The following is an 18,588-nucleotide window of genomic DNA, read 5'->3' as shown; positions in this document are numbered from 1 at the left end:
TGTGTGTGTGTGTGTGTGTGTGTGTGTGTGTGTGTGTGTGTGTGTGTGTGTGTACATGTCTAGACATCTTTGAGAGGACAGAGCATTGTCATGCTACTATACTATAGGGACAAAATGTGCGTCCCCATGAGTTTGAAGGCATTTTTGACGCTTAAAATTTGGTTTTAGTGTCAGGGTTAATATTTAGTTATGGTTGGGTAAGGGTTAGGGTAAGCAGCTAGGGGAAGCATTAAGTCAATGAGATGTCCTCACTAAGATATGAAAATGAGTGTGTGTGTGTGTGTGTGTGTGTGTGTGTGTGTGAGCATTTAAATACTGCAGAGAGTACAATTAACAGTAACAGTATTGTAGAAATTCATTTCACCGAAACAATAACGTGGCGCACAGTGTGACTTCAAAAAAGGCGCACACCTTTGATGCTGCGTTTTCTGCGTTTTCTCTGTTTTTCTTGTCCACACGTAAATGCAAAAACAGAGTTTTCGAAATTATCCACCGTGGCAGGCGTTTTTAGAAATCTCCGTTTTCAGCGACCGAAAACGACGTTTACGTGTGGACGAAAGGTGCAAACGCATAGAAAAATCTGCATTTTCAAAAATACCCGGGTACGTGTGGACGTAACCTTAGGTTGTTTTTCTAGCAGCCTTACGGTTTGTAATTTCCAGCTGAGGTCAAGCTTTCAAGACTAAACTGAGCCAGAAAAGTAACCACACCTAGAAAGCTATTGAGAAAAGCTGCAATAAGAGCAGCTGAGAGCACCAGGTAAAGCTGTAGCAGCTAAAGAAAAAGAAAGTGAGTGGTTGGGGGTTAGGCAGTGCTTGTTCTGTGGCACATCTCGGATTATCAGTCGTGTTATGGTCCAGGGCAAGGCTTTCATGCTGCCACCGTGGTCAAATGCCTTTGATACGCTCGGCCAGCACCCTCCAGGCAGTAGAAATCCAAAGGAACAGCGCAGCAGAAGAAGAGTAAAAAGGCATCAAAAGAGACACTGAAGGCCTGTGAAGTTTTTATTTGCTCTCTGTGTATGTGCGCCTCCATGTGTTCAAAGTCACCCACATGCTATGATCATACACAGGGTGATGTGTGTTTCCTTAGGCTCCTAATCAGAGAGGTGGGGTGTGAAATCAGGTCTCTCTGCTCCTCAGCCCCCAAGTCTTGTTTCCACAGATTCCTCTCTTCTCTTCTGTATATGTCACCATCTGTCTCCCCACTGCAACCTCCACCACCCTGTGTCTCTCGCAGACAGTGACCTTGCTATTGCTCGTTTCACACCACCCTCTCCTCATGTGCTCATCTTTGTCACTCTTCCTGCCTCTCTCATAGTTTCTCTCCATCTCTTTCTTTCTGCCTCCCATCTTCCCTTTCTCAGGGGCAGCTTTGTGTAATTAAGTGTAGCACGGTAGCTCCGTTGGTACACCAATGGCTTTGCCATCCTGATGGCCAAATTAAAAATTTATTTCTTCGACTGATTCCATGTGCTGGATGAATGCGCTTGCTCTCCTCCTTGCCCTCACTTTCTTTTACGCTCTCTCTTCCTGTCCTCCCAACTTCATATTGATGCTTCATGTCTTCACCTGTAGCTTCCTCTTAGCTTCACCTTTGTTCCACAAAAGAATCTTTTAAAGTCACCCATCACCCTAACTCATGTCCTGCCTGCCACAAGTCAATATTCACTGGCACTTTTCAGTTGATAGAGTACTGCTGCCTTTTTTTTTGTTTCTTTATTTAGGCAGAAGCCATTAGTGTAACGTCTGGTACTTCAGAATGCTTCATAAACTAATAAACAGTGAAAGAGACGAAAGTTTATAAATACATAAAGTCTTTAAGGTACCATTTAATTGATATCGGTACAGAAGTGATTAGTGGATGGTGTATCAACCAACATATTCAAACCGTGCGGTGTATAGTTTCATCAAATATCCACAACACCAAGTATCTGAAGAAAGTAACAAATATTTGTTCTCCAGACCTGCAGGGTTTTGAATTTGAAGAGTTTCTCAATAACAAAACAAATCAATGGAGGGACCCCTGTGGGAGGCTTTGGCCCTGCATTAGCTGCACTGCTAAAATAGGAAAGAACAAATCACTGCCACACAAATCAGTGAATTTTAAAGTCTGACGTGATGATCAAAAATAAAGGGGAACAGTTTTAATTTGTGTAAGAACAATGCATTTTTTTTAAACTTTTGATAGCAGTGAGTTTTCAGTAAGTAGTGAGCGAAAGACAGATGGTAGGAATAAGGATGCAACGTGAGCACAAGCAGTTGTAAAGACACCTGACCCTGTCTGACTGCAGACTCTATAAGGCAGGGGTGTCAAACTCAATTGCACAGGGGGCCAAACCTCAAAGCACACTTTAGGTCACGGGCCACACAAGATAAACATTTATTGAACACACTAAAACAATGTTTTTTAAACATAAATGTGAATACGGACAGGAATATAATTCCAGAATAAATAAACTTAAAAAAATAAACTTTAAATATTTTTCTCTCCATAAAAATATATCCTGTCAAAATTTTGCAAGTCAGAAATATGAACATGCTGTCAAATACCCCAGAAAAAATAAAATAAAACATACACAAGGTTCGATCTGGAGCTGGGGCATTGCTTCAGGAATGGAACTAATAAACTGTGCAGGCCATTCAGTGTCGTACTTTCCCTTGAGTGTCCCATTAGAATGCAGCTCCATCTGAATCTGCACAGGTGCAGTTTCCACGTCAACTGTAAATGGGTTGTGAAGCAGCTCAAAATTCTCATTTTGTGGCTCAAAGTCACCAAAGCGCCGTGCGAACTCAGTGCGCTCAGTTTATCAGCAAAGTGCGCATTTGGGAACACTGTTGCGCTGACTTGGTTCAACATTACTTGGCAACAGGGAAAGTGAGGCAAGTTGCACTGAACATTTGTGACAGCTTAACTTGAAATGCCTTCACCGCATCATACATGCCATGTCCATGAACTGACAGATTTCCTTGCTGAGCTCAAAAACCCTATTGAGAATTTTTCCCCAACTCAGCCAACGGACCTCTGAGTGATGGCATGTCGGCAAACTCTGAATCTATTTCCCACATAAAAGACTGAAATTGACGGTGATTTAAACCTTTAGTTCGGATAAAATTTACGGTTTGCGTCACATTACATGCTCCATTTTTAGGACTTTACCACACGGCGTTTCCTGGTGTATGATGCAGCATGCTGTTGACTCACTGGTACAGTTCTCCTGCATCTTTACTCACATCCTGCCGACTAGTCCACTTTTTTCACCACACAACACCAGCGCTCCATCTGTTGTAAGTCCAACAAGTTTGTCCCAGGGCAGTTTCATGTCGGTTACACTTTGACATACGTTTCTGCTCAGGCTCTCATTTGCCAAAATCTGCGTTTTGTCTGGACACAAGACATTGCACACCTTCATCATGCAGTTCTTCAGAAACTCTCCCTCGGTAAATGGCCGGGCTGATTTGGCTGTCTCCTCTGCTACAATAAAACTTGCTTTCACAACAGCTTCACTTTGTGATTTTGCTCTGGAGAAAAAAGTCTGCTGAAATGTTAGATTCTTCTTTTGCTCTTCTACTTTCTGTAATTTCTGCTCGGCATTTAGGTTTTTCAGCCTATTTCTCGCCTTAAATTAAATTCCTTAATTACAGCCACATTAGCTCCACTAATAAGACACACGGGTTTACCGGCAATGTTTGTAAACATATATTCAGTCTCCCACTGGTGCTGAAAGGCTCTTTTTTCAGAATCAACTTTTCTCTTCGCCATTGTGAGGGGCTAGCTTCGCAATAACAGAAGTTTGACTTGATTGACGTGGGGATGTTCCCAGCTAGCCTAGCGTTCGTCAAGAAGGCTGCAGCGCTGCATTTTGGGATCTGTAGTTTGTGTGTTATTAGCGCCTCATATCGCCGGGCCATGCATAACAATAATAATAAATCTATATAAAATGATCTCACGGGCCGGATATAAATGTCCGCCGTGCCAGATGTGGCCCGCAGGCCTTGAGTTTGACACATGTGCTATAAGGCATTGGCTTAACTGTGAGTGATGGTATGCTTTACACGCTTTAGTGCTCCCATGTAGTCCTCTGTCCTTCTGTTACCCTCTCATTTGTCTTTCGCCACCATCTTCTCCTGTTTTCCATACTGCTTAACACCACTCTCTTCTACCGTCTTTAGCATTTTACGACGTTGTGTTCCCTCTAGCTAATCTACCCCTTTACCAAAGACTGAGTTGTAGACTTAACTGGCTGAAAAGATGGCTTATCTCTCAATTAATAAACAATTTCACCAAAACTAACAAGGAGTGTTTCCAACAAATGAAAATAAAATTGATTCTCACACAGGTGCTAGTATGATAAGGACGAGTTTACAGAGCATCTGAACCTAGTCAGGCATGCTAAACATGTTTGCCATTCAGTACCAGCCACCTGAACTGGCAGTTCAAAACAATTCTGCTTTTGCTGAATCACTACTGTAAGTAGTAGCTGATCTGCCACCAAGATAAATGCCTACATTCATTGTTGTTCTAACTAGTGACACCCATCCTAACCTTACAAAGGTTTTGATGTCATGTACACGTTGAAAGCTTGCAGTAATTTGTGGTTATGCTTGTAGTGTCCTGCCTCTGCCTAGCCAGGTTATTTGTTGGCTCCAAACAACTGGATACATTTGTATACTTTTTAAAAGCACGTCATTAGTGACTGTTACCCTCTTTGCCATATAAAATTGGAAATATGTTTTATGGCATCAGTGCTATGTTCAAGGAATCATATTCAAAAATTTTGACTAAAATTCCAGGAAACAAGAAAGGAGAAAACCACAAATATAGTAGAAATCTGGCCACCCTTACTGTGGTTATTGACTCTGAAAACCTATAAAAAGAACCCTCTAAGGGACACACTAAATTCTATGTAAGTTTGAGCACATAATAGTCTATCTGGATCAAGTAGCTGTAAAGTTAATACTCAAGAAAAAGTGATGAAAATTACCTGAAAATTACCCTTCAACACTCTAAGTGTTTAAAATATATGTTCATCTTTAAAGTAGCCAGTCAACAGTGTTGCAGACCTGTCTGTTATTGAAAATCAGTCATTGGAGTCTCTAAGCTGAAAGTCATCAGCTACAAGATGTTTATGGCTGGATTTCTTACCTCATCTTGTCTTTTCAAACATGTTGTGTGATTCTTTATAACAAGCACAGCACTTGGTTTGGCAAGAGGTTTGGCAGGAATGATGCAAACAAAGGACTCACGGACACAAAAATAAACTAAAAAACAACCTTTTCTTTGGTGGAACACCAAAGTCCATAAACAAAGAAAGAAAATAGCCACACTTCACACTCACTGACAGGAACGCAGAACTGTAGATTAACACACACTCAAACAAACGGAAAATGGGGCTATATATACATACACAAATGCACTGAGGGCTAATCAGGGAATTAGACACAGCTGTGGAACAAGGCCCAGGTGAAACTAATTAGGATAACGACACAAGGGAAATAAAGCTACATGCAAAACATAGGCGACAAATGACTACAAAATAAAACAGGAAATGAGTAAACAGGCAAAGTCAAACAACAATTGAATGATCAAGACAAAGGAAATTCTTCAAGCAGTCTCTGCAATGATGGTAATGACAGTTTTTCCTTTTTTGGATACAGAGCTGAACGCAAAACCAAGAGAAAACCTGTAAATAAATCAAATAAAAATAAAGCTTTTATTTTTTATGCTGCTTTTCCTCTCTTGCACCTATCTCTCTCTCTTTCTAACACCTTAAGCAAGAGGAGTTTACGCCTTATTTGCTGCCAATTTTAGTATTATCATACCTAATTACCAGTACTAATCTGTGCTAATGGTGACATTATGAGGTGTACAGTACATGTGGCAGCGTGGTTAATGTTGAAGATAACCAAAGGAGGCTTAAGTTTAAGAATAACCCAGCATATCTGTGTTCTTGTTGAGCATTCAGTGCCGGTGTGTAGGTGTAGCATTTGACAGAAAGGAAGAGTGAGTGGATGAGATAGTGTGCCCGTGTGCGAGAAAAAAAATAGGTTAGATTGGAGGGCGTTTGAAAGAGAAACCATGAAAGACAATGAGGAATGACAGCAGCGGTCTGGACAAATTAGGCAGCCAAAAAAATCATGAACCACATCGCAGAAGGCAAATTATACACACAAGCAAATGCAAAAACAGGCCAATGCAAATCAAAACCAAAATGTGACACAATACACACAAAATAATTCAGCAATAATAATTCTGCTCAGTAAGTTAAAATTCTGTGAAAAACAAGAAATGAAATACAATATTCTGTACATCATATTAGTTAAGTTTAGCTGCAGTTTGGTAAAATCCATCAAACCCATCTAATCTAAGTCAGGTTACACAGCCCCCAGTGAGCATCTAATATTAGCTAGCTAAGCATTGCATCATGCTTGGCTAGACAGCTGAATAACTCTACTGGGTAAGTGAAGTACCCTTAACCAAAACCTTTCATGCTGTTTTTGCTGGGAATAAAGTATTTCCTGTTAATGATCCACTTGTTTCAAAGATCGTGGTCCTCTGCATGGAAACTGTGTGAAGTCTGCTCACCCAGACTGGTGCAATTTTCATCAAGTCTTCTTATAGCAGCCAAAACTGTACTAACTCTCCCCAGTTTCATAGATATTGTTTTTTTGTTGTTGTTTTTTTAAAGTAATGCTACATAGTCAGAAAACAGAAAATTGTGTACTTTTTAGAATGGATTACAGTCAATAATGCACATATTTTGTGAAGATACCACCAGGGCAATGCTGGTTTGTTTTCTTCCTGGACATCTCCGGATTTGTTTATACTTTTCTGATCTGGTCTGAAAAGGCACATCTACTGTTGCAGGATAGACTCAGGGCCCAGAGGCAATGCAGGAGTGTAGATCCCTTTTGCACCAGTTATATTTTTTTAATCAAGTTACGGTACTGTTGTGTACCCCAACTTTAAATGACTTTGGGATGATTAATGAAAAAAGGGACCAGATTTAAACTTAAATTTAACTTTATGATGACTCCCAACAGTATTTATTTGTTCAGCACATGCAAACAGAACGCACACTAATCAGGTAATTGGCAGTCCTTCATATCCTGTTGCTATTGAGCCACACCTTGCTCATAACCCGCCAGAGGTGCTTCCACATTTTCCCAAAGAAAACAATTAAAACATGTAAACATTCATATATTATACTTTATATATTTAAAAATATGACCCAAACACACCCATAAATCGTGTATTTATAATTAAAACATAAAATCATACAAATCCAATACATTTCTCCCGTTTCTTATTTAGTCTCACTATTTCTATCTTGTTCCAGCACAGTTGAAGTGGAGCACCCATGATTTGGTTGTACATGTACAATGAGCACCTAAAATACCCAAGCAAGTCCTTGATATAACTTAAACTTGGTCTCTTCCAAGAAATTGTGTCTTCTGCTGCTATAAATGATGTTATAGATGTTATAGATGTTTGGCTATAGCAGTTTAGGACAGGGTCGTATGTCTATGCTTCCCAAACTAGAATACACTTACATAACTAGTGAATATTTTCAAGGTTTCAGTTTTTCTTAAGTATAAGATCTTCACTTCAACTTGTCATATATGTTTGGGTTTTTTTTACATGATTGAAGAAATGAAACATGTGTTTCATAAATGAGAAACTTAATTCTGAAGCATAGTAAAAAGTTTTCTACCTTCATTTTCACTCTGACCTCTGTGCAATTGAAATTTCACCCTTTTCCAGTGTGGGAAGTAATAGATATGAATGGAAGGTGATGACTTTCATTCCATCCTTTCATGAGAACAAGAATTGTACTCCAAACACAAAGAGCAGGTAGCTCTTTGTGTTTTTATACTCTGTGACAATTCAGAAGAGAACATCTGCTGGCGGAATCAAACCGAACCGGAACAATCTCCTTAACCTTTCAGCTTAGACAGCAGCAGAAATCAGGGATTGAAATGAAGACCAGCTTATTTTTTCTCAGTTTTATTGTGAGCAGTGTGGTAAACAGAGAGTGCGAACAGCGCACAAATGGAGAGAGCTCTGCTGATTCACAGTATTACCTTGAGGAAGGCCTCTCACAAAGCTGTGTACAGAGTGTTCAACAAATAAAAAGAAAACTAAAACTATGAAAGACAAGAACAATTTGCTTTGCCTTCAGCAATTAATCCATTATGAATGCATACACGGAGGCACACTCTGAGCTCAAACAATAGAGCTGTATTTCATCAAAGACCATTGGAGACATTTGCATTGGAGCTGTAGGCAACGTTCGCTTTTTTTCTGTTTCTGGATATCCCCTGGAGCCTTTTTAATTTTTCAATTTATTATGCATATTTACTCCATTTGTGAGGAATGGTTTTGTACAAGAAGAAACATTTGTATGGTTTATGGAATGAACCAGAGTTCAGGAGTTTAAACACCAGTGATGAGAGTACAATACACTCTTTAAGTTGTGGGTCCACACCTCAGTACTAGCAGACATCGGCACTCAGCCTGCTTTCATCTCGCTTCTTGGCTCTTCCTGTTTCCCTTAGCAAAACCTTTTCTCTGACCTAAAATTGTTGTTACCGGGTCATGTGCAGGAGATACTAAAGCAGCTTCTTTTCCGCTAATACTAGTTCCACTCTGCAGTTCATGAAAAAGTCATGTACTTATTCAAGTTTTAAGTCATTTCCCCGTGCTCTTGAGATTCCCCGGCGGCGACTATAACTAATACTTGAAACTACCTGAAGCAATTAAAATGCATTTGCTGGCTCTCAGTATTAACAGCCATGACAACACAGACTATGCTGTTGAAACGGCATTTTGTTTTTTGAGTCACATGTTTTTAAATCATAGTCTGGCTCCAAATGCCCAATCATAACCTTTCAACCATTTGCTTTTCTTTTAGGTGGTGTACAAGAACAACGACTTTAAGCTGGAGCTGTCACGGCTGGCCATCGAGCGTGACCCGAAAATCACCCTGAATGGTGACCTGGTGTTCCGCTGTGAGGATGTAGCAGCCCTGGATCCTGTAACTTTTGAGACCCCCGAGTCCTACATCTCTCTGCCAAAGTGGAACACCAAGAAGACGGGCTCTATCTCTTTTGACTTCCGGACCACAGAGCCCAGCGGCCTTCTGTTATTCAGCCACGGACGGCCTCAGGGGCCTAAAGAGCAGAAGCCTGGTAGGGAGCTGAAGACTGATTACTTTGCCATGGAGCTTCTGGAGGGGTATTTGTACCTGCTGATTGATATGGGCTCCGGAAAAACAAAGCTCAAGGCCAGCAACAAGAAGGTCAACGATGGGGAATGGTGCCATGTGGATTTCCAAAGAGAAGGAAGGAAAGGTGAGGAGTGCTTTAAAACTGGGTTAGTCCCTTTTTTATGTTGCATGCGATTGAAGTGCATGTGAACGGCTCACTGGATTAGGAAGACAGAAATATAGACTCTGCACGGAAAAGGGGACAGAACTGACTTTGTCACAGTCTAATACTGTTTTGTCCTTCATGACAATTCGATCATGTTGGAAGCAGAGTAGTGATTACATATACTAACAGTATATCTATTTTTAAAAACTGTGTGATGTCTTTAAATTCCTCTGCCTTCTGGGGGTGCAAACAGGAGCATCTGTATGCTTGAGTGGGCATTGTCTGATGAATGATCTGTAGGTGGGAAAGAACCTTGGACATTATATCTCCCTCAATTGTTGCCTTATAATGAGGAAGCGTGTGAATGAGTGCGTGCATACGTGTGTGTGTGAGTGTGTATGCACGCATGGGATCTCACTGCTGCTCCTCCTGTAATTGGCTTTTAATAGAAAATTAAGATGGAGTCGTTAATCACCGAAAGAGAGAGGGCCTTTTGTTTCACCCACTCCCTGCTGCATTCTGCTTCCCTTCTCCTCCATTTAGCCTATTATAGACACATTAGACACACACACGCATATGGATGCACACTCGACTGTCATCTATTCTTTCTGTGGCGTGTATGTCCTTCTGTCTCCGTCTGTCCCTGCTCTGTTTCCCTAAATTAGCCACCTACTGCCCCTCCCACTATTCCGCTCACTCACATTTACGTATATAGACTATACACATTTTCAGTCCTGACCATCTGAATCGCTTTAGTCAAGCACTAAATACAAGATGCATGCTCAGTCATGCACAGATAAGCTGGACCTATATTCATTCATGTAGCTGCAGTTAGGGTGATGTATCCAGGTGCCAGTAACATCAGATTCAAAAGTTAACATCTTGCTGCTTGTTTCTTCTTTCTTTCTGTATTTTAGGATCAATCTCAGTCAACAGCCGCAGCATGCCCTTCAGCTCCCCAGAGGGCAGTGAAATCCTGGACCTGGACACTGATATGTACTTGGGCGGGCTGCCCGAATCTAAGTCAGATCTCATCCTGCCGCCAGAAGTTTGGACAGCGCTCCTTAACTACGGCTACGTAGGCTGCGTCCGTGACCTATTCATCGATGGCAAGAGCCGGGATGTCCGCCGGCTGGCTGAGATCCAGAGTGCCCTGGGTGTCAGCAGTTTCTGCACCCGTGAGCTACAGAAACGCTGCAGCAGTGCCCCCTGTGGCAACGGAGGTCTTTGCAAAGAGGGCTGGAACCGGTACATTTGTGATTGCACTGGCACCGGATACCTTGGTACCAACTGTGAGATAGGTAAGAAGGGCCAAGAGTGAAGCTTCTTTGACCACTTAAGGATTAATTATAGAATCTGAATTCATTGTTTATAATTGAATACTGACTATGCTAAATATAATTGTTTTGGCTACACTCCAGAAAAGAAATGAAATGCTTTTTTATCGCATTAAAAGCAGGACAGACATATACACACAAGCAAAGATATTCCTTTATATAAGGCGCCATGCACTGCAGTAAGAATGAAAAGGAAATCATGAGAGTCCCAACACCAAACAACGAAAAGTTTCTGTTAAGTTAATGTGCTGACACATACGACAACATTCTTCCTTGTATTGTAACCAACAAGGAGCTGTGTGTGCACCAAATGCCACCTGAGACTTGCTTGCATTCAGCCCACTGGCTGAAGTGCTGGGATGTTGGCAGGAGTGCGACAGAGCAGCCAGGCCTCCTGCCGCCATCTGTGTCAGTCACACACACACGAGTGGCCTTTGCACCACAGCGAGGCAGGGTGAGCTCGTCAAACAACACCACGTCCTTCTGATTCATCCCAATTAGGTGCAGACACCTCAGCCTGCGGTTTGTCTTAGCTTGTCTGAGGGGGTGAGTGAGCCATGACGGAATGGAATTTTGAGGGACAAGGAGGGTAATGAGGGAAGGAGAAATTGGATTCAAGTCAGGACAGTCAGGGTATAGGATGAAATATCCTTATTTTGAAGGGTGATAATTTTAACAATTTACTATTTGGTTCCTCGGATGACAAGTGTGGTTTAAGTGATGTTCTTCTGCCATCTTGTGGATTTTTGTATTATTGCAGGCACACTTCTGTAATACCCAGCTAGATACACCTGTGTATATAAACTGAGTTCACAGATTAGCTGAATGACAGGAGAATCTGAGATATTGATTTGACAAGGACAGGGCCCTGCAGGTTGTAGTGATGGTGATTATGCAATAATGAATGGTCTCTTTTAGCCGTTCACTGTTTTGATAAAATAATGCAGCGGCATCACATTTTTATACAAGTGCGACTTTTGTCAAAGTACACACAGTGTGTTGTGTAGGATTTGCGAATCTGATGTGCTCTCTTGAAATAGCAGCATTTTAAGCGATTGCTGGCCTGTAGGAGGGATTTTTCTGCATCTTTTAACATCGTGTTTTTGTACACTCTAAAATCTAAATGCTTGAAGCACCCTGTGAAAGTGACTCATGTTAGCCTGTGGTGACACATATCGACCCACGCTCCAAGATAAGAGCACTCCTCTGGAACTGTCAATCTCCAACAGCGGTCTATTTATGGCAGCAGCGATGTTAGAGAAAGTAACCACGCTTCAATGTAGTGTGAACATGAAGACCGTGTTACAGCACGGACTGAGTTTTGTTTTTCTAAGCTTGGCAAGCATCTGATGTTTTTGTTAAGTCCTTTTTTTGTGGTTTCCTGTTCTTCTTGTATTAATACAAATTGTCAGCATTTTCTTGAAATGTGGGTTCTTGTAAACAAATGTAAACATAATTATGAGATAATTATTTATCCATCCATATTTTTTTTATCCCCTTATCAGGGGGCTGGGTCACAGAAGCCCAGACCTCCCTAAGGCGTTCCTAGGCCATCCGATAGATCTAATTTAAGCAAATGTTATACATATTTAACAAATCCATTGTAAATGATAAGGTGTGCTAAAAGTGTACACACAGAAAAAGACATTCAGAAGATGTGCGCATTGATTATTTCTATGAAATTGTTAAATTTGAATGTCTGAGAGGTGTAACAAGATTTATATCCCCTTTTGTTTTGGTGTGACGTTTTCAGACATACATGGCTTTGATCTTGATTCATGCCGAGTTTTCCCTTGATCCTATGCTGTTGATATGGCGTCCAAATACACGTCTTGTCTAAATCCTGTTTGAATTAGAGCTGTCGTCTTTGGAGAAAGCGGGATGTGAGTGATTGAAAGATTTTTCAACTGTAATTAAGCTTACATGGATTATCACAGCTACTTTAAACTTAGCTGTGATACCGGCCCGACCTTTGTTCGGGAGACACCGTTCCCTCGATTGTTACTCGTTGCTTACTTCATCCTCTTCATCGCCCCTTTGCAGAGGCGACGGTGCTGAGTTACGACGGCAGCATGTACCTGAAGATCATCATGCCGGTCACCATGCACACGGAGGCCGAAGACGTGGCGCTGCGCTTCATGTCTCAGCGAGCGTACGGCCTGCTCATGGCCACCACCTCCAAGGAGTCAGCGGACACCCTGCGACTGGAGCTGGACGGAGGCCGCGTCAAGCTCACCGTTAACCTCGGTAGGCCCCCGTGATTCATTGTGGATGTCCCCGCTAACCTTTCCCTTGCCTCCTTCCCTGTCTCCTCACACTCACTTTGTATTTCAGCATTGTATGCCTTTGTACTCAGAATAATGGTTTGACATTTTGAGTTTCACAGCATGATTTTTTTTTTTATAACATTGTCAGGTAGTTGGCTGGGGAAAAGTTTCTGAACGCGTCCCTCTGTTACATCAGTAGGTTCTGGCCGTTACCTAATGTTTTTAACTGCCAACAGTGCTCAAGAGCTATTTATGTGAGAAAACTGAGGAACAAAGAGAAACTTATCCCTTACCAACTGCTAACTGTGAGAAAATGAGACAAAGTCAAAATGTAAAACTAGCTCCAAAACGCAGTCATTGCAGCCTCTGTAGGGAGACACCCTGCAGTAACTTCTCTTCAATATGCTTCGACCCCTGCCCCCGCTTCCTCTGCATTCATCCCCTTCTTCTTGTACTCTGTGAAGCCCCATGGCTCCTCATCCTGGTAAAAAAGCTCCATCTCTAACAATATCACTGCCTTGACCCTGAGCCCTTGAAGGTTGCTCTTAAAGCTTCAGGGTGGGCTTGCCTCTGTCTTGCGCTTCCTAATGGTTCTTGCGTTATACCGGAGCTCTACCAAAGCTTCCCTGGTGCTGCGAGTAGGCAGGAGTCTTTTTCATAGGCCCATGTGCTGAAAGGGAGGTTTGAGGATGTGAAGCAGCCTGAGTGTTAATAGGAGAAGCTCCGTGATTTTGTAAGCTAGATGGAATCTTAGGAAGGGGATATGAATCCCCTCTAATAATGCTTCCTATTGACTTATTAAAATTTCATTGCAATGAATACCATTGCTCTGGGGAAGATGGTATGACCTTCCAGCTCTAGATACTTTAAATCTGTCCTGACCCTTTGAAGGACCACACTGTCAGCAGTGAACCAGGAGGAGCATGACAGAGGTGCACTCTGGAATATTAGAGTTTAAGCCACCTTAGAGACATGAATGGGGGCAGTGGGATAAATGAAGGAGGCCATTCCCCTCTCTTTCCTCTTTCTATCTTCTTTCTCCTTCACACTCTCACTTTTTTCCATCAGTCATAAAACCCCTCCTGGCCAGGACACAAAAGATGGAACTTTTCATCCCTTCAATGGCCTGTATGTCTGCGGCCCTCGGATCAAACAGTCAGAGACCAGCTCACAGCTGTAGCTGTCGGGGCATACACAGCTGAACTTAATGTACCTAGGGCCACATTTTAACCTCTCAGCTATGCGCCCACACTTAAAGCTAATCCTCAAGAGAATTTCTATACCAGCCCCTTTTCCTTCCTTTCTTACCGGCTTTTAAATGAAACTCAGCTTAGCTATGCTAATGATTTCCACTGCTCTTTTGCAAGAAAATTAATTAACAACTAAAGTGAAACAAGTCGGAAGGGAATCCTTCTGATCTGTTAAGGCCTTAATCCTTGTTAAGATAATTAAAATCCTGGTAATTAATCACTAGGAACTGCTATAATTGGGCAGATGTAGTCCTAATGATATCTTTAATGATAGAGAGTGACGGTAACATGTTCAGCCTGCGATGTGTAGGCCAGATGACGACTGGCATGTTTTACCTAATGCCATAAATATTGTATTTATTGATTATCGAATGAGTAATTCATGATTAGACCTCCTCTACAAAATGCTTTACACTGTTTACAATCATGAATGTCGCTTTTGTCCTGAATTAAATGTATTCGGAAAACATCAGTCGATGCTCGTGGCCCATAAACGCATTTTAATATCATTGTGTTTGTATGACCTCCAAATCTCTACAGAGTGATACTGGTTCCTGGCTGTTTGTGTCCACTATTCTGTAGCGGTTGACAGCTCGAGACCACAACCCAGCCACTCTGCCACATGCACACGTAGATCATAACATATCAGCGTGTGACAGGTAGAGTGTACTAGTTCCTGTCAAAGAAATCCCTAGCTCCATTTAGAGTCGAGTCAAAGGTCCGTTTACGCTGAAGAGTCACATTGAGTTTCTTGGGCATTTACGGACACTTTGCATGATTTTAACTGAGCTTTTCTGTGCTTTAAGCCACAAGATCATATTTTTAAACCTTTTAAAAAGATGAAACACTTTTTACGGCATTTTCCTCGCACCACTTGTAGCAAGTAGCACAAAATATATACAGGCCTATGTCAGTTTCTGTGCACAAGGCATGAGGTGGCTGGGATGTGCAGATCACCTTTTCGTGTCAGTTACTGTCGGGTTTGTCGAACCCAAAGTGCTGTAGAAGGCAAGTGAATCTCAAATTACCAGGAAAGGCAGCTGAGGTTACAGTTGCGTGGTGCGACGTCTGCTGTAATGACGGTATTGCAGCGTTTATGTCCACAGTGTGAGGAGAATGGATCAGTTAGATAGTACTCAAACCATTTTTTTCAAACCGCGTGATTATAACCAGCACATTTAGACCATTTCTAAACAGTTTTCTAAAGGATGTTTTATTATTATTATTATTATGAGGAAAAAACAATCACAATAAGCAGTGGAAGAGATAAAAAGGCCATTAAGAGATTGTGCTTAATAGGAACCAAGTGAGTCCAAGCACAGAATTTACTTTAGTTTTCCTTATAATCACAAAGTAGTCTTATTAGGTATTCAGTGTCAGCAGTAGACCACTTTGTATAGTTTATTTTCATATTTGTAATACATAGATCTTATTTTGCAAGTCTGCCTTCTACTGTGCTTTGGGAGGATTGGGTGGAGCAAGGCGAAAGAAGGTTGATGGGATTGATGAAGGGAAAGGGTGATCCTGACTCAGAGCCTGTCCCCGGATGGTGGCCCCAGAGCAAAGTTTGGTTGTCTGCAGAATGTACCTTGAAGGATGTAAAAATGTCTTTTTTTTCTCTTTTATCCAATCTCTTCTTTCTATCCTTTTTCCTCCTTTTCTTTTTATTTGATCTCACCATTTCGCTCTCTCTCCCGCCAGATTGTATCAGGATAGACTGTAGCCTCAGTAAGTGGTTCTATCCATTTTTCTGACTAAAATGTATCTGTCTTTTTCATCCTGACTCTGTGCCGTGGCGCTTTCTGCTCTCTTCTGTCCACATGATTTGTTTCCCTCCGCTCATTACCCGTGTCTCTGCTCCCATATTTTCTTAGTTTTGAAAACACAACTCTTAATTTTTTTCCCATCATTCAGCTTTTTTCTCCCGCCTCTATTGTATGTCTGTCCCTTTTTTTAAAATTACCTGATCTGTGTTTTTCTTATTTCCTTTTGTCACTTTAATTTCCCCTTTTCTCACATAGATTTAATTAATGTTTCACTTGCGTAATTATTAGAATTTTCCATCCCACAACCTTTCTCATTTGTCTACTCTCAGCTATGAAATTATTTCATTGCCTTCCCCCTGCTTATTCCCCATTCTAGTCATTTTCCTGTCAACCTTTTCCACAAACACATTCAGAAAAGGGCAACTTGACACTCCCCTGTTGGATGTCCCTATTTTCTATTATGCGACGCTGAGTTTGGGCTCCACATGGCTGCACACACAGGTGTTGCTTGTTTTCTTTGTGGGGGGGGAAACTGTAGTTTTGCCCCCCCCCTTCAAAGCTAATTGCTTATCCACTGAGAGATGGCACCACCTGGTGTGTGCTTGTTTTCCAAGCAAGCTAATGTTTTTCTGCCTCATGCTGACAAAATGATAGCAAACTGTTATTTCTATCACGGTCACTGACAATTGAACAACTAGCCCACAGGTAAGTGCTGCCAGCAGTGGTGACAAAGTAGAGAAAACCTCTTGTTTGCCAATGATTGCATGTGTGTGGGTGTGTTTCTCAGTTTCGATGAAGTATTTGTGAAGGGGGAAAGGTTGGGGCATGACTTTGATCTGTGTCTAACAACAACAGCTGAGAAGGTACCAATTAATAAATCACTTCTGTTTTCTTTTGTGTATGTTTAGAGAATTGGGCATTAATTAATTTTCTACTTCGTTATTGCAGCCAGATTAATCACATTTGTCGTTACAGTATGTCACTCACATCACTGCACCTAAAAGCTATTCATATAAAACTACGATGCAAAAACCTCATGAGCTTCCATCGGGCTTCGAAGTGGCCTTAGTGTATGTCGAATTATGTCCCTAAATATGTGGAAGAGACACCAGAAGAGGAAACATTTCAATTATGCTTAAAAGAGCACAATACCTTGGATTAACCACTAGATGTCAGACTAACACAAGGGTTTAGCTCGATTAAAGACTGCCATACGCTTTGTTCCAACATAGCGTTCAAACATTTCACTGTGAAGCTGTTTAAAACTGAACAACTTCTGTACTGAAAGCTGTGGCATCAGAGGTTCTGTATGCTTTATTGTTAAAGCTCAAAAGAAGCTGTTGAGTTTAAATATTGATTTTCTTACGCATTCTTTCTACTTAAGCAGTAATTTGTTGCAGACTTGGAATTCAGTGGTTTTGCAGGGAATATTTTATTTAACCTTTCTTTGTTTCTTTGCATGACTGATCTTGTCTGGTAATTTCCTTTTTTATGGGTAGGACTTCTCTCGGTCACACAACAGTGTGTGAGAGTTTCAAGTATATACAGTAAGTGTAACTGGATGAGAGCGAGGGACTGTGTTTGTATCTGTGTGTGTGTGTGTGTGTGTGTGTGTGTGTGAGAGAGAGAGAGAGAGAGAGAGAGAGAAAGAGAGAGAGAGAGAGGAAGAGAAAAAGCAGTGAGGGAACAAATCAGGCAGAACTACAGACAACAATTTATTCAGTACCATGACATCTCCTGGTCGATATCGCCTCCCGAGTCCTACAAAAGCTTAAGCCTTGAATTTTAGTAAGAAAGTCAGGATTACCGAAGTGTCTGCTGGTTGGTCCACAAAGAAAGTAGCCAGCAGAACAAAGATTTTGCAGGCTGAGCATTCATTTTAAATTGTAACCATAACGAAGATTCATGTATCCTCTCCTGGACACTCTGGGCAGGCCATCCGTCATGGGGCTAACGCATACAGTAGAGACAGACAACCATTCACAGCCATATTATAGTTGCTAATTATTCTATCCCCATTCGTCTCTTTGGAATGTGGGATGAAGAGTATCTGGGGAGAACCTGCACAGACACAGAGAGAACATGGAAAATCTACAAAGAAAGGCCTTGATTCCCACTCAGGACCTTCTTACTGTGACACTGAAACAAGGCTAACCACCACACCACCATGCAGTTAATTATGACATTAAGATATATATTCACAAGTATTTGGTAGTACCCACAAATAATGCATTTAATGGACTGCACTGTTATTGACCCGCTTTTATGTCTGGACTTTGGGCTGCCTAGTTTTAAAAGATCGGCTTTGTGTTTTATTGCAGCGTAGCTCAGTTGACTTAATGTGTCTAGATATGATACAGAGCATAGCTGTAGCCCTCAGCTCTGTCCAGGTCAGGGTGTCAAGCTGATGATATCGGTCTGGAGGGTGGCCTTTTAGCCTCCAGCAGCACCTTCTCTTAGCGAGAGATGAGATGCGATTTGGCATGACATATGGCCAGCATGTGGGGTGTGAGAACTCCGTCTGCTAATGCCATAGCCTTTGCCCCATCCATCTGAAAGTGCTCACTTCAGCATAGACTGAAACGCCCAGTGTG

At 41.6% G+C, this 18,588-nt stretch overlaps 1 protein-coding gene across 6 annotated transcripts in view; it reads left to right on the top strand.

Moving 5' to 3' along the window:
* Window positions 1–18,588, top strand: part of nrxn2b (neurexin 2b) — a 687,884-nt gene that overhangs the window by 328,330 nt on the left and 340,966 nt on the right. For 5 of the 6 annotated variants that reach the window (XM_014336560.2, XM_014336563.2, XM_014336562.2 and 2 more), the window contains 4 exons: window positions 8,915–9,353; window positions 10,292–10,675; window positions 12,755–12,958; window positions 15,930–15,956. In XM_014336560.2, the coding sequence (XP_014192046.1) occupies window positions 8,915–9,353; window positions 10,292–10,675; window positions 12,755–12,958; window positions 15,930–15,956 (1,054 nt within the window). The remainder of the gene's footprint in view (window positions 1–8,914; window positions 9,354–10,291; window positions 10,676–12,754; window positions 12,959–15,929; window positions 15,957–18,588) is intronic. The other variant, XM_014336561.2, reaches the window with a different exon arrangement.

This window comes from Haplochromis burtoni, unplaced genomic scaffold, assembly GCF_018398535.1.
Source record: "Haplochromis burtoni strain Fernald_Lab_line unplaced genomic scaffold, NCSU_Asbu1 Contig_143, whole genome shotgun sequence".
Taxonomy (NCBI): domain Eukaryota; kingdom Metazoa; phylum Chordata; class Actinopteri; order Cichliformes; family Cichlidae; genus Haplochromis; species Haplochromis burtoni.
Note: the sequence above shows the minus strand (reverse complement) of the source record. Positions and strands in the feature narration are given on the sequence as shown.